At 43.7% G+C, this 25,647-nt stretch overlaps 2 protein-coding genes and 1 pseudogene across 3 annotated transcripts in view; 1 reads left to right on the forward strand and 2 right to left on the reverse strand.

The window, feature by feature from the left end:
* Positions 1-11,996: 11,996 nt before the first annotated feature.
* Positions 11,997-13,189, reverse strand: GPX1 (glutathione peroxidase 1). The gene is made up of 2 exons (XM_037850757.1): positions 12,827-13,189; positions 11,997-12,548 (listed from the first exon to the last, which is right to left on the reverse strand). Exons 1-2 carry the CDS (start codon positions 13,085-13,087, stop codon positions 12,189-12,191), a joined length of 621 nt encoding a protein of 206 aa, XP_037706685.1. The 5' UTR covers positions 13,088-13,189; the 3' UTR covers positions 11,997-12,188.
* A 1,110-nt stretch (positions 13,190-14,299) lies between these two features.
* RHOA (ras homolog family member A) overlaps positions 14,300-25,647 on the reverse strand; it is a 50,181-nt gene continuing 38,833 nt past the window's right edge. For both annotated transcript variants that reach the window (XM_037850763.1, XM_037850760.1), the window contains 4 exons: positions 20,526-20,683; positions 18,030-18,150; positions 16,495-16,625; positions 14,300-15,523 (listed from right to left, as the gene is read on the reverse strand). In XM_037850763.1, coding sequence (XP_037706691.1) covers positions 15,350-15,523; positions 16,495-16,625; positions 18,030-18,150; positions 20,526-20,681 — 582 coding nt within the window. In that variant the 5' untranslated portion in view covers positions 20,682-20,683 and the 3' untranslated portion in view covers positions 14,300-15,349. The remainder of the gene's footprint in view (positions 15,524-16,494; positions 16,626-18,029; positions 18,151-20,525; positions 20,684-25,647) is intronic.
* On the forward strand, positions 22,248-22,680 carry LOC119545219 (annotated as a pseudogene).

Raw genomic sequence — 25,647 nt, forward strand, 5'->3', positions numbered from 1 at the left:
CGACTGCTTTGAAACTTGTTGAATTTGGTACTTGGCGCATTTTGACGCAAAAATTTTGTCTTGCTGCTTGTTGTTTGGAATTCCATGTGCAAGCTAGAACTTGGTGTCAGTTGCCTTGTGACTTGCTACCCTTTCCAGCTGAAACAAAGGGTCACCCATTAGTCATGTGGTAGCTCTTACCCTGTGCATATCCCCTTGCGGTCTTATATTAGCTTCTGTGGTCATTTTCTGTATTTTTTGTGCTTTTTTTTCTCATCATGGATCCTAAGAAAATGAGCAGTGATAACGCTGAGCAGATAAGAAAATTACTTCGCACCACCATTGAGGAAAAAAAAAAGAATCGGCAAATATGAGAGAGGTATTTGCATTACTGATCTGGCTAGGGAATATGGTATGCCTAGAACAGGGGTCTCCACCATCATTAAGAATAAAGAAGTGATAGAAAAGGGTGATGTTGAGAAAGGAGTTAAGGCAGTAACAAAGCAGCATTCCCAAACACTCCAGGAAGTTGAAAAGCTGCAATTTTTTACAGGAGAAGCAGTTAGTGGGCAATGGTGTATCGGAATACACTGTTATGTATGTATGTTATGTGCATATCCATGATATGTGAAAAAGCGAAACTGTTGCATGCCCATCTTTTGGAAAAAAAACAAACCAGAACTGAGTGATGAGAGTGTTGAAGTTTTTAAGGTCAGCCACAGCTGGGCTGATACTTTTAGAACGAGAACCGGCATCCATAGTGTCGTGAGGCATGGTGAGGCAGCAAGTGCTAATGAAAAGGCTGCTGATGAATTTGTCAGTGAATTTCAAGACTACGTAGAGGCTGAGGGTTTTATTCCTCACCAAGTTTTTAACTGTGATGAGACTGGACTTTTCTGGGAAAAAATGTCAAGTAGAACCTACATCACAAAAGAGAAGAAGGCATTACCAGGGCACAAATCAATACTAAGGACAGGCTCACTTTATTGTGTGTGAATGCTAGTGGAGACTTAAAACTCAAGCCTCTGCTGGTCTATCATAGTGAAAACCTGCGCGTTTTCAAGAAGCATAATGTCCTAAAAAGCAAACACCTTGTGATGTGGAGGGCAAACAGCAAAGCTTGGGTCACGAGGCAATTTTTCACCAAGCAGATAAATGAAGTGTGTGGTCCCTCAGTGAGGAAAATATTTGCCGTAGAACGATTTGCCTCTGAAAGCTCTCCTACTTTTTGATAATGCGCCTGCCCACCCTCCAGGCTTGGAGGATGACTTCCTGGAGGAGTTCAGCTTCATCACTGTAAGGTTCCTGCTCCCCAACACTACTACTCTCATCCAGCCCATGGACCAACAGGTCAAACTTCAAAAAGTTGTACATCAAGGCGCTTTTCCAGAGGTGCTTTGGGATAACTTCTGACACCCAGTTGACCCTCACAGAACTCTGGAAGGAGCATTTCAATATCCTGCACTGCCTTAACCTTATTGACAAGGCCTGGAATGAAGTCTCTTATAGGACAATGAATTCAGCGTGGAAGAATTTGTAGCCAGAAACTGACTGAGAGAGACTTCAAAGGGTTTGAGGCTGACCCTAAGCCTGCAGGTACAGAGGGTACAGTTGTGCAGGGTAGTGTATCTTGGGCCAATCCATGGGTCTGGAGGTCGATGCTGTCGACGTTGAGGAGTTAGTGGAGGAACATCGTGAAAAGCTCAGCCATGAGGAGCTGCAGGAACCACAGAAGGAGCAGCAACAAGAGATGGCTGAAGAGATTTTGTTCAGGTGAGGAGGCAATAAGAGAGGATGTCCCCAGTTCCTTGATAAAAGCAATGTGTGCAAAATGGGCAGAAGTTCAAAATTTTTGTGAAGAAGTACCATCCAGACAAAGCTCTGACAAAGCAGAAATGTGAATTTATTGAATGACCAAAGAATTTCACATTTTCAAGGAATTCTGAAAAGAAGACAGAAGCAGTTCTCATTGGACAAGTTTTTAGTGAAGGTGACAAAGAGTGTGTCAGAGCCTGTGGTGCAAGTTGAAAAAAGGCAGAAAAGAGAAAGAACACCTGAAGTGCAAGTGTCCGATATTCTATTGGAGGGGGACTCTCCTTCCGAGCAACACTCCGTGTAACCCACCATCCCATTAGGCCATGGACTCTTCTCAGTACAGGTAAAGTGAAGTTTTTATTTCATTTTATCTAAGTATTTATTAATGTTTAGGTTTATTTCTCCTGTAAAGTAATTATATACAACCATATCATTTTACATATTGCCTTAAAAATGTGTATTGTTTTTGGGTTAGGAATGCATTAAATTTATTTACATTATTCCTTATAGGAAAAATATGTTTGGTACTCGTCATTTTTGGTACTCATCGTGCCGCCTGGAAACAATTAACGACGAGTACTGAGGTACCACTATATTTAGATATTAATTTGTGTATGTTGTTTGCCTCTTGTACAGAGTATATTCTTAGCAGGCATTTCTTAGATGAATAAATGAAAGAATTATCCACATACTAGTCATTCTTTCATTTGACTAATAGTACTTGAATATCTATTATATGCTCACAATCCCTATCCTCCAGGGGTTCACAACCAGTGTGATTGGAGAAAATGGCTACATCTTTAATTACAGTGTTGTGCATTGTGTGATAAAAGTGCTACAGGAACATGGAGGGTCCTGCTGCAGACTCTTTGCGGGGAAGGAAACAAGTGATTCATGTAGGGAGCAAAAGCAAGTTAACATTCCCCTTGGCCTTTGAGGATGCATGATGAGGTCTGCAAGGGATGCTTAGGGAACCAAGCCTTTAAATTCACACACACACACACACACACACACACACACACACACACACTCACTCACATATATACACATGCACCCCCACCAAATGCTGAGAACTGAGGAGACTGGGGTAACAGATCCCCTCCACTTGCCTCCTTGTGGAACCATGTGGCCTACCAGACTGGAGGATACCACTCAGGGCAGGCTGCACCTGCCCTTGGACACTGCTCAGGGCTCTAGGTGTCTGGGTCAAGTGGGCCTGTTATGTGCTTTCCTCCTACCTGGCCTTTCAGGGCACAACTATCCTGGAGTCTCTGCCTGCAGGACAAATGACGGAAAGGCTGCCAGGCTCCTATCTAGCATGTCACTGTCATGTCATGTCAGTCTCATTGATGCTTCCAAATGTGGGTAACAGAGTACCCAGCAGTAAGCGGCCTACCCAGTTGATGGCCTTTGTTTTTGTTTTCACACGTGACAAGTATGGAGTTGAATTAAGCTCAAAGCTGAAGGATGTCAGGACTCAGCTCTCTGCAGCCCTCTTGGCCTTCCTTCCCTTCAAAGCTCCCAGGTGGCTGCCTTGGTCACAAACATTCTAGGAAGAAGGGAGGAAGGAACCTTCCCTTTTCTCACCCCCCTTGGATTGTGGGGGCTTTCCCAGAAGCCCTTGCACCTTCCTGCAGCCAACGGTCAGATCACTTGTGCCTGCATTTGCAGCAGGTGGGGATGGCTAGGAAAGTGGATTCTGCCAGCCAACCAGGAGGAAGAGCTTGAGAATGGCTGTCTAGTGGCTACCAGCAGTGTCTCTGACCTGTGCATATCCTCTCTGGGAGGCAGTAAGAATTATGCCATCCCAGAGTAAGGGCTCCTTGGGCAAGGATTTCTCTCATTCATGCCCCCAGCTCCCAATCCTACAGTACATGACGTAAGGCAGGTGTTTAGTAATTTGTGTGGCTAGCTTGAGTTGAGCTTTATTTTAGTGCCATGCATAAAATACAGGCCCAGCATATCACATCTGTGTGTGTGAAGCATGCCCTTCTATCACATTTGGTGAGTGTAACATAAATCTGCTAAATTCACAGTAATCTGACAGGGATTGCGATCTGTTTCTTATAAATCCATGATGTATTCTTTTTTTTTAAATAGACTATTTTTAGAGCAATTTTAGGTTTAAAGAAATATTATACAGAAAGTGCAGGGTTCCCAAATACCATCCCCCCTCCTGTTTTCCTTATTATTAACATTTTGCATTAATTGTGGTACATGTGTTACAATTAATGAACGAATATTATTAGGATTATTTTAGTAACTAAAGTTATTAATTAGGGTTCACTCTGTGTTGTATGATTCTATGGGGTTTTAAAATTTTTATTGTGGGAACATAAATACAAAATTTCCCATTTTAACCATTTCAAATATACAGTCCAGTGACTTTAATTACATTCACATTGTTGTGCTACCGTCATCACCATTCATTGCCAAAACTTCCATCACCCCAAACAAACTCTGTGCCCATTAAACAGTAACTTTCCATCCACCCCACCCTCCAGCCCCTGGTAACCTGTAATCTACTCTCTGACTCTGAATTTGTAAATTCTAGATATTTCATATAAGTTTGATCAAACAATATTTGTCTTTTTGTATCTGGCTTATTTCACTCAACATGTCTTCAAGGTATATCCGTGTTGTAGCATGTAGCAGAACCTCATTCCTTTTATTGTAGAACAATATTCCATTGTATATTTATCCATTCTTCCATTGACGGACACTTGGATTATTTCTACCTTTCAGCTATTGTGAAGAATGCTTCTAACCTTGGTGTACAAATAGGTGTTCAAGTCCTTGCTTTCAGTTCTTTTGGAGGTATACCTAGAAGTGGGGCTGCTGGGTCATTTGGTAGTTCTGTGTTTAACTCTTTGAGGCACTGCCAAACTGTTTTCCACAGTGGCTGCACCATTTTATATTCCCACCAACAATGGATCCTCACAAACACTTATTTTCCCTTTTTCAAATAACCTGTGTTCTCTCTTTTCTTTTTTTTTTTTTTTTTTTTTTTTTTTTTTTTTTTTTTTTTTTTTTTTTTTTTTTTTTTTAATTTTTTTTTTAAATCTTCATTTTATTGAGATATATTCACATACCACGCAGTCATACAAAACAAATCGTACATTCAATTGTTCACAGTACCATTACATAGTTGTACATTCATCACCTAAATCAATCCCTGACACCTTCATTAGCACACACACAAAAATAACAAGAATAATTAAAGTGAAAAAGAGCAATTGAAGTTAAAAAGAACACTGGGTACCTTTGCCTGTTTGTTTGTTTCCTTCCCCTGTTTTTCTACTCATCCATCCATAAACTAGACAAAGGGGAGTGTGGTCCTTATGGCTTTCCCAATCCCATTGTCACCCCTCATAAACTACATTTTTATACAATTGTCTTCGAGATTCATGGGTTCTGGGTTGTAGTTTGATAGTTTCAGGTATCTACCACCAGCTACCCCAATTCTTTAGAACCTAAAAAGGGTTGTCTAAATTGTGCGTAAGAGTGCCCACCAGAGTGACCTCTTGGCTCCTTTTGGAATCTCTCTGCCACTGAATAGCTCCCTCTTGAAGGACTGTTGCCAGTCCCTCAGTTTGTCTCTCTGGAGGCAACCACTATTATCAGTTTCTTGTAGAGCCTTCTGGACACTGTCTATGAATATTCAAGCATAGGGATATATATCCCCTCCCTCTAATTATTTTACCCAGATAGCAGAACACTATACCAATTGTTCTGCACTTTGCTTTTTTTTTTTTTTTTTTTTTTTAAATCATCATTTTATTGAGATATATTCACATACCACGCAGTCATACAAAACAAATTGTACTTTCGATTGTTTACAGTACCATTACATAGTTGTACATTCATCACCTAAATCAATCCCTGACACCTTCATTAGCACACACACAAAAATAACAAGAATAATAATTAGAGTGAAAAAGAGCAATTGAAGTAAAAAAGAACACTGGGTACCTTTGTCTGTCTGTTTCCCTCCCCTACTTTTCTACACATCCATCCATAAACTAGACAAAGTGGTGTTTGGTCCTTATGGCTTTCCCAATCCCATTGTCACCCCTCATAAGCTACATTTTTATACAACTGTCTTCGAGATTCATGGGTTCTGGGTTGTAGTTTGATAGTTTCAGGTATCCACCACCAGCTACCCCAATTCTTTAGAACCTAAAAAGGGTTGTCTAAAGTGTGCATAAGAGTGCCCACCAGAGTGACCTCTCGGCTCCTTTTGGAATCTCTCTGCCACTGAAGCTTATTTCATTTACTTTCAGATCCCCCTTTTGGTCAAGAAGATGTTCTCCGTCCCACGGTGCCAGGTCTAAATTCCTCCCTGGGAGTCATATTCCACGTTGCCAGGGAGATTCACTTCCCTGGGTGTCTGATCCCACGTAGGGGGGAGGGCAGTGATTTCACCTTTCAAGTTGGCTTAGCCAGAGAGAGAGGGCCACATCTGAGCAACAAAGAGGCATTCAGGAGGAGACTCTTAGGCACAAATACAGGGAGGCCTAGCCTCTCCTTTGCAGCAACCGTCTTCCCAAGGGTAAAACTTATGGTAGAGGGCTCAGCCCATCAAACCACCAGTCCCCTATGTCTGTGGTCATGTTAGCAACCATGGAGGTGGGGTAGGCGAATACCCCTGCATTCTCCACAGGCTCCTCAAGGGGGCACTACATCTTTTTTTTTTTTTTTTTCCCCTTGTTTGTCTTTTTTCTTTTTTTTTTTTTTTTTTTTTTTTTTTTAAACTTTCCCTTCTTTTTTCAAATCACCTGTATGAAAAAAAAAGTTAAAAAGAAAACAAACATACAATAGAAGAGCATTTCAAAGAGACCATAGCAAGGGAGTAAGAAAAAGACAACTAACCTAAGATAACTGCTTAACTTCCAACATGTTCCTACTTTACCCCAAGAAAGTTACATAATATAGCAACATTTCAGTGAACTTGTTCCTACTACAACCATCAGAAATTAACAGACCATAGTCATTTCTGGGCATCCCCAGAACGTTAAATAGCTTATCTGTTCTTCCTGGATTATTGTTCCCCCTTCCTTAATTGCTCTCTACTGCTAGTTCCCCTACATTCTACATTATAAACCATTTGTTTTACATTTTTCAAAGTTCACATTAGTGGTAGCATATAATATTTCTCTTTTTGTGCCTGGCTTATTTCGCTCAGCATTATGTCTTCAAGGTTCATCCATGTTGTCATATGTTTCACCAGATCGTTCCTTCTTACTGCCGCGTAGTATTCCATCGTGTGTATATACCACATTTTATTTATCCACTCATCTGTTGAAGGACATTTGGGTTGTTTCCATCTCTTGGCAATTGTGAATAATGCTGCTATGAACATTGGCGTGCAGATATCTGTTCGTGTCACTGCTTTCCGATCTTCCGGGTATATACCGAGGAGTGCAATCGCTGGATCGAATGGTAGCTCTATATCTAGTTTTCTAAGGAACTGCCAGACTGACTTCCAGAGTGGCTGAACCATTATACAGTCCCACCAACAATGAATAAGAGTTCCAATTTCTCCACATCCCCTCCAGCATTTGTAGTTTCCTGTTTGTTTAATGGCAGCCATTCTAACCGGTGTTAGATGGTATCTCATTGTGGTCTTAATTTGCATCTCTCTAATAGCTAGCGAAGCTGAACATTTTTTCATGTGTTTCTTGGTCATTTGTATTTCCTCTTCAGAGAACTGTCTTTTCATATCTTTTGCCCATTTTATAATTGGGCTGTCTGTACTATTGTCATTGAGTTGTAGGATTTCTTTGTATATGCAAGATATCAGTCTTTTGTCAGATACATGGTTTCCAAAAATTTTTTCCCATTGAGTTGGCTGCCTCTTTACCTTTTTGAGAAATTCCTTTGAGGTGCAGAAACTTCTAAGCTTGAGGAGTTCCCATTTATCTATTTTCTCTTTTGTTGCTTGTGCTTTGGGTGTAAAGTCTAGGAAGTGGCCTCCTAATACAAGGTCTTGAAGATGTTTTCCTACATTATCTTCTAGGAGTTTTATGGTACTTTCTTTTATATTGAGATCTTTGGTCCATTTTGAGTTAATTTTTGTGTAGGGGGTGAGGTAGGGGTCCTCTTTCATTCTTTTGGATATGGATATCCAACTCTCCCAGCCCCATTTGTTGAAAAGACCATTATGGCTCAGTTCGGTGAATTTGGGGGCCTTATCAAAGATCAGTCGGCCATAGATCTGAGGGTCTATCTCTGAATTCTCAATTCGATTCCATTGATCTATATGTCTATCTTTGTGCCAGTACCATGCTGTCTTGGCAACTGTGGCTTTATAATAAGCTTCAAAGTCAGGGAGTGTAAGTCCTCCCACTTCGTTTTTCTTTTTTAGAGTGTCTTTAGCAATTCGAGGCATCTTCCCTTTCCAAATAAATTTGATAACTAGCTTTTCCAAGTCTGCAAAGTAGGTTGTTGGAATTTTGATTGGGATTGCATTGAATCTGTAGATGAGTTTGGGTAGAATTGACATCTTGATGACATTTAGCCTTCCTATCCATGAACATGGAATATTTTTCCATCTTTTAAGGTCCCCTTCTATTTCTTTTAGTAGAGTTATGTAGTTTTCTTTGTATAGGTCTTTTACATCTTTGGTTAAGTTGATTCCTAGGTACTTGATTTTTTTAGTTGCTTCTCTTTTCTTTTAATGGGACAGAATAAAGTTTTATTTTTATATTAAACTTCTTCGCCTCAATGGTGGGCAGTAAGGGGCAGAGTGAAGAAAAGGACATTCCTAGACAGTGTTTTACAGCACAAGCTTTATAGGGAACGGGAGAACATATTTTCCCACATTGTACTCTGTCCAACAGAGCTCAGGCTCAGGGGCTGTTGCTCTCAATCTTCAGTAGAGGCTTCAAGCTTTGCAACTTAGCACCATCTCCAGGGCTCTGGTTACCTGATCAGCTTTGAAAGTTATTCAGAGACATTCTTCTCTTGGCCAAATACATAGCAGGCCCAGAGCTTGGCTGCACATCAGAGCACTTGCAGATTAGGATGGGCAGATTGGGGTTCACCTTCTTCAGCTACACAGAAAGTTTCTCAGTGCAGTCCCTGATGCCCCGGCTACCAGGTGAGCACTGACATAAGTGGATATGAATCTCAAGAAGGCCCAGTTTTGCCCCTGACCCCTTGAATCTCTACAAGTGCCACCATCTTATTTGATACTGAAATCGCTCTGGGGTTTTTTACAAACTGATATTGTGGAAATTTTTGTTGATATTTTTTTCCAAGTATTACCCAGATGTTAAAACTTAAGAGATTTATTAGGCTGATCAGGTTAGGAATTGCTTCTCTTAAAATAAGCTTTTAGAAGAACTACACTGAGACAGAATAAGAAAGTCATCTGATCAAGGGCTCATTTGCAAGATGTGCCTGACCTAACTTTATCAGATTTAATAAGAAAGGCATTTCTGAAAGAACTGCTAAAATGGAAGCTTCTGAACCTAGTTGAGTAACAGCAGAACCCTTCCCTTCTTAGAAGGTCTGTGGTCTAAATGCTGCTGGCCGCTTCCAGAGCAAGCAACATCCTTCAGCCACTTCTGTGTGAACCAGAAGCTTGTGCAAACTCACTCTCATTCCTACTCTTATTTAACTTGAGCTGCTGATTCACATTGAGATGGAGAGTTTCAGAGCCAGCAGTGGTTACCGGGTTAAATGACAGAATATGTGTGTGTGTGTGTACGTATGTCTGTTGGGGGAGTGTGCCCAGTGTCTTGGGGAGAAAGATAATGAAGTCTTATCTGATTTTATTCTGAGTCTTCTTGAAGAAGAGATGGTTGGAAAGGACTTTCAGTTAAGGGAGACAAGCAGCTTGCAGTCTGAAGAGGAATGTTCTCTGCCAGGGTCAGCCATGCTGAGAACTCAGCAGTTTCCTTCCCTGGCAGTCCAAGGCATAAGCTGAGAGGAAAAAGAAGTGGGGGAGGAGGTATGAGTCACCAGGCAGCCTGGGGGAAGAGGTTGCAGTCAGTCCGGAAAGCTCCTGATTCGCATCCTAGACCTAACTAGGGCGTAGTCTAGGCCGCACTGACTCTTTATGGGAAAGGGGAGAGAGGTGGAGCTGGAAGTCTAAGTGGCAATCTCCATGTAAGTCCAGCTGGTAAGTCATTTAGCAGGATCCTAGGTACCCAGACTCAAAGGCAGCATCTTCGGAGGTGGATCACATAACATAGGTTTTCATAAGCACCCAGGTGACTCTTGGGCACCATATATTTAGCTCCTAGAACAGGACCTGGTACACCCCCAGGCACCCGGCTATCAGGCTTTGGCTCCAGTTGTCCCCTGAAACTGCACTTGCTGAAGAGCACTCAATCCACAGGCACTTGTGCTTGCTGACCATTCTCCCTCATGAAATGCCCCTTCCCTCAGCTCCTTGGCTCCAACCTCATTCTTCTCCAGCTGCCCCTCTCTGCCACATATCCTGGATAGGTTGTGACTCTTCCAACCTCAGGCCTAGGCCCCTCAGTCTTTTTCTTGCCACTACCCAGGTGGCCTCATATTCTCAAAGCACCCTGCACTACCTTTTAGAACTACAACACACTTTTAGAAATTGTTTGTTTAGCATCCTTTTTCCTTCTTAAGGGCTGTATCCCTGGAACCCAGCAGAGCACATGGCACAGAAGGACTGAATGCATATTAGGCAGTAAGGGAGTAAAAGTCTGTTGAGGAAAAGAAGGATGTGGGGCTTAAGGAGTTACATATGGACTAATACCCAGTTGTACAGGTTATTCTCCATTCCAGGAGTCAGATTTGAAGTCTACAAATGTAATAAAAAGTACAGCATGATCCTCAAAAAATCCCAGCCCCCAGTTTAAGTGGAAAGTCTCCCTTTTTAAATTAACTGACAAATATTTATGATGCATATCATATGCTAGGCCCTCTGGGCCCTGAGGAGATGGCCAGTCCACCTCCTAGATTCTGACCATCTGGAGAGGCAGACCAGTCACTATAGATGCAATGGACTCCTGGGAGTTCTGAGGAGCATAGATAGGGTAGGATCCAATTCTGCCTGGGTCACCTCAGGGGGCCCTCAGAAGGTGCCCTGTGGCCAGAGGGAGGTGGGCCTGTGCAGGAACTCTGATGAGGGACAGAAAGGATGTAGGTAAGGGAGAGGAGGGCCAAGCACCCCCCACCAAAAAAAGGGCAGAGAGAGGAGGATGGCTACAAAGATAGCCTCTGCTTAGGCCCCCTGAGGGACTGTTCTGGAAAGAGTTGGTTCAGACATAGGGACGTGAGCCACAGTTTGATCACAAATGCTGGGTCAGAATCCCTGGCCCACATTTGGGACTTGCTGAGTGATACTGCTAACATCCCTATCTGCCTAATCAGAAGCTGCACCCAGGTCCTACAGGGTACCCTGCATGTGATAGGAAGTGGCCCCAGGTCTGTCTTGAAAGATTATGGGTAGCAGGGCCAACAGATGGGGAGGTAGGACCGAAGCCATCTCTGAAAAGTAGCAGCTGGCCTCCAAGATGTGCTCCTATCCTGGGCCTGACTGCAGTTGCACCTGCTAAGTGCTGGGCAGGGCATGATCAGAAGGACCATATAAATTGTACACTTCCTGCTCTGAATACATAAGAGGCAGCCACCAGTAAGAAGTGGCAGAGTAGACATAAGGGCTGGGTAGCAACACGGAAAGATCTAATAAAGAAATGGGAAATGAATTTGTAATTAAATAACACAAGGCTTCACTCTGTCTAAAATGGGCTTGTGTGAGCCCAACACTTGGAAAGACTAGACTCGGAACATGGGTGGGAGCCAGTGGTGAAAGGCTTCTATTATTTTTGTGAAGGTCATTTCAGTGTCCAGCAAATACTCAGAAAGAAGAGGCCCACTGCTGGGGGTAGGGAGTCAGTCCCTGCCTCGTGTCTCCTCTTTTTGGAATAAGGATTTGATGTTATTACAGTGCCTTCAGGCAATTGTATTGCATGCCCTGGCAGAGTTCGAAGAAACATGGACAGGAGCCAGGCTTTCCACATAGAGAAAAGTGGATTCAACACTGCAGACAAAAGGATGGCTAAAGAAGAGCACTTTGGCCAGGACACTGGCAGAAGAAGTGTTGTTCCAGCTGAGTGTTTAAACTGGGCTGGGAAGGCCTAGTAACTGGGAAGGGACAATTAGGAGGGAAGGTAGCCCCAGATAAGATTGAGGGAGGGACACATACACACACACAGTTGTGCTGACACCAGACATTTTATTAGTGGGCAGATTTGCTTTGATCTGGGAGAGAGAAGGCTGGGATGGACATAATCAGCACCCATTTTGGGGGATTTTTCCGGGCTTCAGGGGTTCCTCCATATAGGTTTAGAGGAAACACCGTCATGGATGAAAACCCCCGTAGTGGGCAAGGCTGTGACAGGGGTGCCCTAAGCACGGCTGGGACCCTGAGACAGCAGGGCCTCTATGTCGGGCTCGATGTCGATGGTAGGAAAGCGGCGGCTGTACCTGCGCACAGGCACACCGTCGGGGCCTACCAGGAACTTCTCGAAGTTCCAGGAGACATCGTTGCGGCACACGGGAGACCAGATGATGAACTTGGGGTCGGTCATGAGCGCAGAGGGGTCGTCGCTGGGCGCGGGCAGGGCCTCTCGTAAGAAGGCAAAGAGGGGGTGCGCTTGTGCGCCGTTCACCTCGCACTTCTCGAAGAGAGTGAAGTTGGGCTCAAACCCGCCTCCCGGTCGGACGTACTTGAGAGAATTCAGGATCTCTTCGTTCTTGGCGTTCTCCTGCGGGAGAGACGAGCGGCTGGAACTCGGGGGACTGGAGGGAGGGGAAGCCTTCTGACCGCAAACAAGGTTTTTTTCGATGAATCACGGGGCTTTGGTCTCCTAGCACAAACCCAGTGCGGATCTGAAACCTAGCTGGAACAACGCCCAGAGGGAAGCAAGCCGGTGGCCCGCGTCTCCACTCCCACGGCCTGGGGCGACCGGGCCCAGCGGACACCCGGCCGGCGACCCCCAACCGGCGTGGCAGGTCCACCCTCGCCCCGCCTCGCCCGACTGACCTGATGCCCGAACTGGTTGCACGGGAAGCCGAGCACGACCAGGCCCCGGGGTCCGAGGCGCCGCTGCAGATCGTTCATCTGGGTGAAGTCCCGGACGGTGGTGCCTCAGAGCGACGCCACGTTCTCGATGAGCAGCACCTTGCCCCGCAGCGAGCCCAGGCTCACAGGCTCCCCGCCGGCCAGCGGGCGAGCCGAGAACGAGTGCACCGAGCGCTGGGCCGCTGCCGCGAGAGCGGCCCCCACGAGCGGAGCGGCGCACATGCTGTGAACTTCTAAGTGGCACCGAGAGAACTCTGGAACCAGGACAGCAAAGCGGCCCGGTCGCCACCTCCTTTTAAGATGCCGCAGGCGGGGTCACATGGGGTTGGCACTTTTCCGGCTGCTCCGCCCCCACAGGGCGCGAGGGTCCCGCCTCATCCGGCCTTCACCCTCCCGGACGGGGTCCCTTGGTTCGGGACCGCTAGGAGGCGGGGAGCCCGAAGACGGAGGAAGCGGCGGGGCCAGACGCTGGCACCGGATGGGCGGTGCGGCGGGACGAGTCTGATTCTGCTCAGGCAGTGCAGCGGAAGCCCCGCGGGTTTCCCCGTCGACAGGCGCCCTGGGCACCCTTTTCCCGGAACTTCGAGGACCTGGGGTCCTTCTTGAAAGGTTCCATAGTTAGAACGTGGGGCCCAGTCGGACGAGACTGGCCAGCGGCAGCAGCAGGTGGTGAGTTTTGTCCATGCCCACATGGCCCGCTTATCCATGGCCACAACCATATTGCACAATTTGTGCCTTACTGTCACCAGGTGAGAGCTGTCTTGAGATGGTGTACTTGGCAGCAGGTACCAAGTCCTCTGCTCACTGAGGCGCCTCTGACCTAAGACGGGCAAGTTGGGGAAAGGGTAGACAACGCAGGTGCAGCAGAAGATAGGGCATCGACACAAGTCTCCCTTCCCCACCTCCCTGTTCTCTGAGACTGCCAGTCCAGGGGTCCCATTATCTATCTCCTCCCTTTTCACCACCAGTGCAGCTTGGGCCCTTATGCAGGTTTTCCAACAGCATCAGGAGAGCCCTGGGCTGCAGGTGCCACTCAGGCCCTGCCCCAACTTCCTGGGAGGGCCGAGGAAACCCAGGCAATTCCAGCCTTCTTCCAACCCTAGTCAACTGAAGCTAAGCATGGAAAGAAAAACAAAATGGACAGGGAGTAGAGGAAGAGGACACACTACTGAGATTCTTCTTGAGTGCCTGGTTCACTTTTGTCTCAGGTTGACTGCATTCCCAACCCCCACTCTGAACTTGAACCTGACATAAGATAATCATTTCCACATTCTTGGGAAGAGCCTGGTTAGTGCTGGGTGAGAAGGGGAATGGGGTGACTGGCACTTGAATCCTGATAGAATCTCTTCACAGTGCGCTAGACCAGGCAGGCTGTCCTTCCATCCTCCCACACCAGCCCTGGAGAGAGCAATACAAACACCAGGATACAGGAAGTTTAGAAAACTGCCTTTATTCTATTAGTAGTTGGAAAAATTAACTGATACAGAAAAAAAGTTTAGCTAGAGAGGCGAGAAGTGGTAGCTCCTCAGGGAGGAAACCTGAGGAGACAGGAGCACTGTGATTTAGAGCCAGACCCTGCAGTCCAGATGAGACAGGTCAAGCCACCTTCCAAAGTGTCTTAATTGCCTCAAGCATGAAACTAAATTCCTATTTACTTAGCCCAGCTCTGGGGAGAGGATACTGGGGTATGTGGGGCTGAAAAGGGGGTCACATGGCCATCTTTTATCAGAGAAACTGAGAAAACGGGAATTTTTAAATTGAATTTTCCATCTGACTTTATTTTCAAATACACTTTCTGTTTTTAAAAAAACCAATATACTTTCTGCAGAGTTGACAAATATCAGTATTAGGAAATCCAATTATACAAAAAATACTACATCTAGTCTGGAGTAGATATATTTATTTTTGGTAACATACATTAAGTGGCACTAATTACACAGTAACTATAAGGTAACTAACATGAAACCACAGAACTGTATTTGCCACAGCTGCGTGGACTTAGGCCTTTCTGGCTGAGCACACTTAAAAAAAATTGGATGTCCACCCCAGAGCTATGCCGATGAAATATGCTTAGGAGGAAAGCTCTGAAGTGGTAACTCACCAGAGTACCTAGCAGCTGACAGATGATAGGCAGGACATGTTAGTTATAAAGTAGTTACAGCCTAATTCACAAAAGTTATCAACTTTTTCTCTTTCTAGAAAAAAGCAGGAAGTTAAGAAATTCCTTGAATTAGCGCCTGGTGTGTCAGGTAGGAGTGCAGAGGAGGGCTGTTAGAGCGGTGTCAGAGGGACCCCAGCGGTCCAGACAGGTTGGATGTCATTAATAATCATGGTTGGCTTCTAAAATACTGGTAGCAAGATGACTTCTGATTTGTAATCTTAGGTAAATTATAGATAAATGAAAAAGGCCAGTAATCATACACTAAGATTAATAAACAGCACTTCAAAAATTAACCGCATGAGGGTTGTGCTTGCAGCGAGGTTTCACAAGACAAGGCACCCAGATTTTTTCTTCCCACGTCTGGCTTGCAGAGCCGCTCTTGTGGCCATTTCAAAAACCTCCCTCACTCCATCTTTGGTCTTTGCTGAACACTCCATGTACCCAAAAGCACCAATCCTGTTTGCCATATCTCTGCCCTCTTCAGGTTTTACAGGTTCCTAGAAAAGAAAAACATGCTTTTGGTTAACAGTGTCACAAACATAGAATAAGCAGGTGCAGAGTTTTCAAAAGCAACTAAAAGATTTTTTAAAAGATGCCATACTCCCAAATTTGAGCCCATCTTATGAAATTCTGAAAACGGTATGCAGTTCCCCGCACCCCCCCCCCCCAAAGATATAAAATCCCTATCAAATGAGTCCCTCTCTGGTAAGAAGGGAGAAAAGGGAGCAGTCTGAGGAGCCCTGAAAGGTTAAGGAAGGAATCTAGGGCAAAATTACGCAAGTTGCCAATCTAACGAAAGCCCTTGGATCTTCCTATAGTTAGCTTCATGGAGGACTGAATGACCATGGATGGAAATAGATCCTGACCTTGACATTCATACAGAGAAACCTCATTGGGAGAACATGGGCTGAAGACCTCAGCACACTGCCTACAGAGGGGAAATCCTGCTACAGGGCCATTTAACTTCTAAGAGGCTGAGATACCACCTCCATCATCTCTTTTATAAAGGGAACTGGCTCTCTACCCATGGTTAGATTCTCTGCCATCAGGATTTCCTGATCCTTAAGTTCCTGATGCTTAAGTTGCCCCAACTTACCTTGGCCTTGGGAGGTCTACCAAGGCAGTAACTGGTGAGGGAAAAAGAGCCTAAAAGTTTTGCATCTGGAGCATGCAGTGGTTCCTGTGAGAACCATGGGAGCTGTGATGGTTCCTTCTTTAGGACACCAGTCCTTGGGAGGCACAGCTCTTTTAACTCACAGGAGACATTCCATCTCACAGGACTAAGGAGTCTTGGGGAACTTCTGTGTAGGCCCTAGTTGATGAGGTCCATATGGATGGAGTAGGGTTTCTGGGCTACTCTCTGAAACAACCTGGCTTGTGAGGGTTTCTGCTGGATCCCCCACTGCCCCCATCACCTTGAAGCCCAGGTTCAAGAATGCTACAGAAACAGCCCTGCCCCAGACCATGCCTGCTTCATCTTGGCTAACTCCCGCCTTGTGTGCTCATCGTTCCGAAGATCTTTCTTGTTCCCAACCAGGATGATGGGCACATTGGGACAGAAATGCTTGACTTCTGGGGTCCATTTTTCTGGGATGTTTTCTGAAAGAAGCAAAATGCATCGAATTTGGGGATACACAAAATGTAAAGAACTTTCTTTGCTGCTCCAGAAGTATGGTGTGCTTCTACCTGAGAGAGGTGAGCTCAAACCCTCTTTGCCCCTTTTCTTTCCACTTCTGCTCTCTTCCCTAGGGCCTGCCTTCTGGGGGAGCAGCCAGCAAGAAACAAGTCATGGCTAGTAAACAGGCAGAGGTCAAAACCAACCTCCTTTGAGACCAGGAGACACAGTCTTAAAAGAAAAAAGAGAGACTGAGGAGGAAGAATGTTTTGGCCCTAAAGGTATCCTTGTCCCTTTAGGATTATGGCACATAGCCCTCCTCATTCCCAGAGGACTTAGGTCAAGTCCTCAATCTGTGTGTCTGAGGGGAGGGTGTCATATGGCTCCATTTTCTCTGTGGCCTACAGCACAAGGGCCAGAGCTCTGCCCCTGCCTCTAGGATCTTCTAGCAGCCCTCCATAGGAAATCAGATATTGAAAACCTAAAATAAATCACAACTGCTAAAAAACAGTAACAATAACAACAACAAAACCCACAAAGTGAACCAACAGAAGAATGTGCCGCCTCTGTTTCAGTCCTGGGAGACAGTGTACAGGTGGCTCAATTTCAGCTCTGCTCTTCAGGCAAGTGGATCAATGTCTTGCAGTACCCCCAGTATTACAGTAAGGTAAGGACAACCATGGCAGAAATAACAGTCATTCTAACCCCAGCTGCCTGACACAGGCCTGGGCCAACAGTAAGCCCTTAAAGATTTTCATGTTAATGGTGGCAGTATCCTTGGTTTCCCCATCTGCCCTCTCATAGGAGACCTGTAGAACCAAGTGAGATATCTCATCATCACAGTACAACCTGAAAGCTAGCTCAGCTTCAGGCTTATCACCTAGTTTCACAGAGTGTGAAGTCAGCATTTTCAGTCTTCTTCTGAAGGGACAGTGGTTTCTAAAGCATATGGCCACCTGGGCTGGGAGAATGGTGAGGTGCAAGGCTCACTTTATTAGCTAAGACACTTTAGAAAAAGGCTAAAATATTGCAAATCACCAGTCTAGATGCTGAGAGGCATCAGGCTAAGTAGCAAGTACTAAAAAAAGGTGTGGTCAACCAAAACAGCTTTCCCCAAATCTTAGTCCAATAGACGGCTTTGTATTTGGAACCCATCTACTTTACAAGATGGATTCCTTTAAAACAGGGAGAACATGGAAGACATAGGCTGAAAAGGGACTCAGTGCTCACAAGGTAAAGTCCAAGGCTCTCAGTCTATGGCCAATGATGTTTCCTTCCCTGAAGTTCACTTCTGCTTTTCAGTCACTTGGTGCCCACAGAGGACTCGAGGAACAAGATATTAGCTAAGTACACAGGCAGTGACAAACATCAGGCTAGGGGCTACTCACCTAAACTATCAGGGCTGTCAATGGAGAAACACATCAGTATAACATCAGTATCCGGGTAGGAGAGGGGCCTCAGGCGATCATAATCTTCTTGCCCAGCAGTGTCCCACAAAGCCAGCTCTACCTGTGATGGGAAAAACAACACCATGAGTGCGAGGTTAATCCTGCTACCCACTTTCATAGGAAATATTGCTTATAACAGTACATTAAAAAAGCTAACTGTTCAAAAGAGCAAAACAGTCTTGGAGACATATGTTTGTATTGTTTTCAACAAGTCAAAAAAATTGTAGTTTATAGGAAGTGTTTAGTTCTGCAAAGGAAAGGAAGTACACGGACAAGAGGGGAAATCAAACTGTAAATAAAATTCTATTAGATGAGTAGGAATAAGGCAACACAGGGAAATACCAGACTGAGTCACTTTTTCTAACATTCTCACCCAACTATTTCCTTATTTTGTCTCAACATTCTGCTCCAACGTGGAAACATGGAGACAAGCCTATAGTTGATTTGGTAGTGCTGGTTTGGATGTATTATGTCCCCTGAAACGCCGTGTTCTTTGATGCAATCTTGTGGGGACAGACGTTTTAGTGTTGATTAGGTTGGAACCTATTGGTTCAGTGTTTCCATGGAGATGTGACTCAATCAACTGTGGGCGAGACCTTTCACTGGATTATTTCCATGGAGGTGTTGCCCCACCCATTCAGGGTGAGTCTTTATTGGATCACTGGAGTACTTTAGAGGGAGCCACACAGACCCAGACGCAGAGCAGCTAAGAGTGACATTTTGGAGAGTAACTGAGAGTGACACTTTGAAGGGGAGCTGCTGCTGAGAGGACAAAAACGCCCCAAGAGCAACATTTTGGAGAACACCATTTTGAAACACAACCTGGGAGCAAGCACACACTAGCCAGGTGCCTTCCCAGCTAAGAGAGGTTTTCCAGATGCCAATGGACTTTCTCCCATGAAGGTATCCTATCGTAGATGCCTTACCTTGGACAATTTACGGCCTTAAGACTGTAACTGTGTAACCAAATAAACCCCCTTTATAAAAGCCAATCCATTTCTGGTGTTTTGCATTCTGGCAGCATTAGCAAACTGGAACAGGTGGGTAGGAAAAGATGCCGTGCTGACAGTTAGGCAAGTCGAAGCTGTCAGGAAAGACCTTTGGTTCTGCCTTTACTGCTCAAAAAATGTCTGAATGGCTGAATAAATGAATCACATAAGTGAGGAGGGTACTCCTTTCACACCTGGAAATCTGCTCACTCACCTGTGGTAGGAGGCTAAAGTGATGCCTGGGCTTTGGACACAGGTCCCCCTCCATGCTATCTAGCACTGCAACCAGTCACCCTTTCTTACAACAGGACTGGAAGTTCAATACCCTCTGCCCTTTAGGTTGTAAGGGGCTCTTCCTTGCAATGCATTCTCCTAGAACTTCATGGCCCAAATTTCAGTTTCTAAAAATCATTTATTCCTTAAAGCTGATGGCTAATTATCTCTTCCACCCTCAACCTCTGCCCCAAGATGTGTCACTCTCAACCTCCACAAGGCCCACTGCCCTTCTGTCATGCACACCATCAGCTTGGTATTTATATCTTTGATATGATATTCAATACTTATAACTGGTCTGACCTCAGCATGGTAGAGTGAATTCACTCTCTACCAAAATCCCACTCCCTTGGTCCCTCTACTCACTATGGGTGTTCAGCCAGACACACCCAACCCCGACTGGTTCCTGATAAATGCTTCCAGGGTGTTGGGCCTGTATCATGTCAGAATGGAGCTTTCCATTTGGGAGAGGCCTATTTCTGGGACCATACTTGGCTACCTATGTCTCTGTTGGTGTGTACTGTTACACGAACATTCTTAGGCAGCACTCTCTCCCACCCTAGGGATACCTGAGTTGCCCTGGGAAAGGAAGCCAGCCTGTGACACCCTCCTCCACATCAAAGACCTTTATTTCAGGGGTCTTCACCCTAGGTGATGTGCTCTCCTACCTTGCCAGGGTCAGGAATGTACAAGGCTGGCAGTGTAAGAAAGATATTCAAGTTCATTTAGGTCATTTAGGTACCTAAATTTCTTATGGGCACTATCCTGGGTTAGCAATATGGCCCCCTGGCACCAATGAGGCTTCAATGATGAAAGAAAAGTCAGTGCTCTACTGTACCCAAAATATACATACTACCACAGGTAGGAAAAGAGGTTCATTTTAGCATTACTCAACTTGTAAAACTAAATTTCAAGTATAAATGAAGCTGAAAAGAGCACATGTGCTATTGCTGACACATTTGAAATACATATGAATGTGGACAAAATATGGACGATAGCAGTTAGAAAAGAACAAAATTGGGCTATGATGCAGGGTGAGAATTGATTTCTCTATTTTCAACATTTTTGTTATTGTTATACTGAAGACTAAAGAGGCAACAAGGCCTACTTCTCTACAGGCTTTATGAGCCCAACATGCAAAATGGCATCAGTTGTTTATGGAAGATGTACTCACCTGCTTTCCATCCACTTCAATATCTGCCACATAGTTCTCAAACACTGTGGGCACATACACCTCTGGGAACTGGTCCTTGCTGAAGACTATGAGCAAGCAGGTTTTGCCACAGGCTCCATCACCAACAATAACCAGCTTCTTCCGGATGGCAGCCATCACTGAAATACACAACAAGGGTGTTATCTGGAATGCATAAGCCATTGTAGCCTCGGTCTCACATACTTTTCGGACCCTGGGGCACAAGCCTCTATCAGCATACCCAGATGCAAAATTCTAGTACACATTACCACTTGGCACCAAAAGGCGAGCATCTAGTGTTCCTTTACTTCTAGAAATAAAGATTAATCTTCCCTCTGTGCTGCTGATCCTAGTAGAGCTGAGATGGGTGTTGCTAGGCTTGTCTACATTTGCAAGTAAATGTGAGTCTCCACTATTGCGCTAAAGTTTTCCCCTGGAGTAACGGTGCTGTTTCCACTGAAAATGTATACTTGAAAGTGGTTAAAATGAAAAAGGTTATGTTGTATATGTGTTACCACAATAAATTTTTTTAATGAATCTTCTCTTAAAACTGCTAGATCCAGCAACTCATAAAATAATAGATTTAACAAACAGCAGCGAGAACCAATACTATCAGGAAGCAGACAGGTTAGAAGTATCACAAACAAGTAGAAAATTAGCACATTCAACAAAGATTTAAAACATGATTAGAAGAGGATCATACTTCTTGTCAGAGGATATACAGAGTCCTGAATTCCATGCACCCTTCAATGTCCTTTCATAAGGCAGGTCTTAGAGGGCATATCAGGTGACTATCTCATTTCTTTTTTAATTTGGTAAGAAAGAGACCATTCTACAAAGAAGCGGATAATCTTCAAAACCCGCTTCTCTTCCCTCAGTTTCCCCTTTGATCTATAAACCCTTACATTTCTGTTCCAACAACTTACATTTTTTTCAATTCACAAACAAAAACCAAGGTCATATATTAATGCCACCTTATGGAAGAAAAAATGTTTAAGGCCAGAGGTTACACCTGTAGCCTTAGTTCTCTAAAGGGATATAAAGCAGGTCAGCCAAGATGGCTCCTCTCTGCCAGACACTTCACAGAGAAGTGGTCAGTAGAAAAGCATTACTGAAAAGTATGAAGTAGCAAGTTCAGTGGTTCTGTACAAGCTTACCTATACTAGAACATGAGTATAAGCTAAAAGTAAAACCCTATTCATGTTAAAAAATAAAATCACTGGCAAAAACAAAAACAAAAAAAACTAAAGGAGAACTATTTTCTAGAGCTATATGTAAACAAAACAGCAGATTTTCCTCAAGCACTCCAAGGTGTATTCTATTTCAAAAACATGCAGACTAAAACAAAAGAGAAATATCAACGAAACCAAAAATTGGTTCTGGGATACAACAAAATTAACAACCCTTTAGTCAGAATGACCAAGAAAAAAGGGGGGAAGACTCAGATGAGTATTATGAACAACGTTATGACAAATTAGATGAAATGCACAAATTCCTAGAAAATTATAAAATTACTGAAACTGACTCAAGAACTGGAAAACAGGAATAGACCTGTAACAAATAAAAGATTTAATTAATTTAACACACACACACACGAAAGACCAGGCACAGATGGTTTCACTGATGGATTCTACCCAACATTTAAAGAATTAATAGTCTCTTCCCTTCTGTGGCCATTGCTGCTTCAAAGCGGCAGTGGCCAAAATGAAGTTCAATCCCTTTTTGACTTCTGATAGGAGCAATAATCGTAAAAGACATTTCAACGCATTTTCCCACATTCACAGGTAGGTTATGTCTTCCCCTCTTTCCAAGGAGCTGAGACAAAATTACAATGTTTGATTCATGCCTATCTAAGAAGCTGATGAAATTCAGGTAATTTGAGGACACTACAAAGGTCAACAAATTGGCAAAGTAGTCCAGGTTTACAGGAAGAGATATCTTATCTACACTGAACGGGTGTGGGAGAAGGCCAATGTCACCTGTCCATGTGGGCATTTACCCCAGCAAGGTGCTTACCGCTAGGCTAAAACTGGACAAAGACCACAAAAAGATCCTCAAACATAATGGCAAGCCTCATGGAGCAGGAAAGGAAAACAGCAAGTTTAAGAAAGAAACAACTGAGAAGATGCAGGAATAAAATAATCTTATATACAACTTCCATTAAAAACTGCTTAAATGAAAAAAAAAATTAATACAAATTCTTCACAAATTCTCCAAAAAAACTGAAGAGGAAAACACTTCCCAACTCATTCTATGAGGCCAGTGTTAGTTACACTGATACCAAAACCAGACAATAACTAAGAAAACTACAGACCAATATCTCTCATAACTATAGAGTGCAAAAATCCTCAACAAAATACTAGCACACTGAATCCAGCAACATATAATGAAATGGATTATAAACCATGATCAAGTGAGATTTTTACCCAGGAATGCAAGATTGTTTTGACATCTGAAAATCAAGTAATGTAATACATCAGATCAACAGAATAAAGGAAAAAAAATTACACCATACACAAAAATTACCACAAAATGGATCAAAGACCTAAATATAGCAGCCAAAACTGTAAGTCATAAAAGAAAACACCAGGGAAAATCTCCATGACCTTGGACTTGGCAATGGTTTCTTAAATATGACACTGCACAAATGGACAACAAAAGAGGAAAAAAAAAGGAGGTAAAACAGATTTCATCAAAATTAGAAATTTTTGTGCAAAGGACACTATCAAAAGAGTGAAAAGACAACCCACAGAATGGGAGAAAATACCCGCAAATCATATATCTGATAAGGGACTTGTATCTAGAATACATACAGAACTCTTATAACTCAATAATAAAAAGACAACCTAATTAAAAAGCGGGCAAAGGAACTGAATAGACATTTTTTCACAGATACACAAATGGCAAATAAGCACATGAAAATATGTTCATCATCATTAGCCATCAGGAAAGTGCAAATGAAACCACAATGAGATATTACTTTATCCTAACTAGGATGACTATAATCAAAAAGGCAAATAACTAGCGCTGGTGAGGATGTGGAGAAATTGGAACCCTCATACACTGCTGGTGGGAATATAAAAGGGTTCAGCCATTTTGGGAGACAGCCTGGCAGTTCCTCAAAAGGTTAAACAGAGTTACTATATGACCCAATGATTCCACTCCCAGTCATATATCCAAATATCCAGAATGGGCAATTCCATAGAGACAGAAAATGGAATAACAGGTTTCTTCTGGGGACAAGAGAATATCCTGAAACTGATTGTGATGGTCACAACTGCTCTGTGAATTATATCACAAAGCTGGTACCAAGAAAAAAAAAAAAAAGCGGATTCCCTCCATCTGACAGAGACTGCTAAAGTCACTAAAAAACTTCCCTTCCAGCTAGGTATATCCATGTAACTAAGTTCTAGACCATGAAATGTAATCAGCAGTATCCTTTTTTTAAAAATGCAATTTTACTGAGATATATTCACATACCAGATAATCATTCAAAGTGCACAATCAGTAGTTCACGGTATCATCATAAAGTTGTGCATTCATCACCACAATCAATTTTTGAACATTTCATTACTCCAAAATAAATAAATAAATAAATAAATAAATAATAAATAAATAAATAAAATGAACACCCAAAATATCCCACACCCTTTACCCCCCTGTGCCAGTTTGAATGTATTCTGTCCCCCCAAATGCCATTATCTTTGATGTAATCTTGTGTGGGCAGACCTTTCAGTGTTAATTAGATTGTAATTTTTTCAGTGTTTCCATGGAGATGCGCCCCACCCAACTGTGCATGATGACTCTGACTGGATAATTTTCATGGAGTTGTTGGCCCGCCCATTCAGGGTGGGTCTGAATTAAGTTACTGGAGCACTATTTAAAGATCAGACAGAAGGAGCAAGCTAGGACAGCCAAGAGGGACACTTTAAAGAAAGAACAGGAGTTGCAGATGAGAGACAGTTTGAAGACAGCCGTTGAAAGCAGACTCTTGCTCCGGAGAAGCTAAGAGAGGACAAATACCCCAAGTGCAACTAAGTGACATTTTTGAGGAACTGCAGCCTAGAGAGGAATGTCCTGGGAAAAAGCCATTTTGAAATCAGAACTTTGGAGCAGACGCCAGCCATGTGCCCTTCCAGCTAACAGAGGTTTTCCAGACACCAATGGCCATCCTCCAGTGAAGGTACCCAACTGCTGATGTGTTACCTTGGACACTTTATGGCCTTAAGACTGTAACTGTGTAACCAAATAAACCCCCTTTTATAAAAGCCGATCCATCTCTGGTGTTTTGCATTCCAGCAGCATTAGCAAACTGGAACACCCCCCTTATTTATTTGTTTGTTTGTTTATTTATTGTGTTTATTTTCTTACTCATCTGTCTATACACTGGATAAAGGGAGTGTCGGTTGCAAGGTTTTCACAATTACACAGTCACACAGTAAAAGCTATATAAGTTATACAATCATCTTCAAGAATCACGGTTACAATCAGCAGTATCTTGTGGGACTTCTAAGAGGTCTTCCTTAAAGGGAAGTCACATGCCCTCTTTTATTCCCTTCCTCCATCCTGCTGCTTGCACCTGGAGTGAAGGCTGGTATCCAAGCAGCAATCCTGGAATGTGAGGATGAGTGTCACAAACTGGGAATGAAGGAACAAAAAGCCAGATGCCTGGGTCCCAGATGACAGTGGGAGTCACCGTTTCTCAGCCTGCCTACTTCCACACTTCTTTCATGTGAGTAAGAACTAAACATCTGTCTTGTTAAAGAGAGCATTTTAAAAGTGTCTGCTCACCCAGGGGAGTGAATCTCCCTGGCAACGTGGAATATGACTCCCGGGGAGGAATGTAGACCTGGCATCGTGGGACAGAGAACATCTTCTTGACCAAAAGGGGGATGTGAAAGGAAATGAAATAAGCTTCAGTGGCAGAGAGATTCCAAAAGGAGCCGAGAGGTCACTCTGGTGGGCACTCTTACGCACAATTTAGACAACCCTTTTTAGGTTCTAAAGAATTGGGGTAGCTGGTGGTGGATACCTGAAACTATCAAACTACAACCCAGAACCCATGCATCTTGAAGACAATTGTATAAAAATGTAGCTTATGAGG

Source organism: Choloepus didactylus, chromosome 1 (assembly GCF_015220235.1).
Source record: "Choloepus didactylus isolate mChoDid1 chromosome 1, mChoDid1.pri, whole genome shotgun sequence".
In the NCBI taxonomy this organism is placed as follows: domain Eukaryota; kingdom Metazoa; phylum Chordata; class Mammalia; order Pilosa; family Megalonychidae; genus Choloepus; species Choloepus didactylus.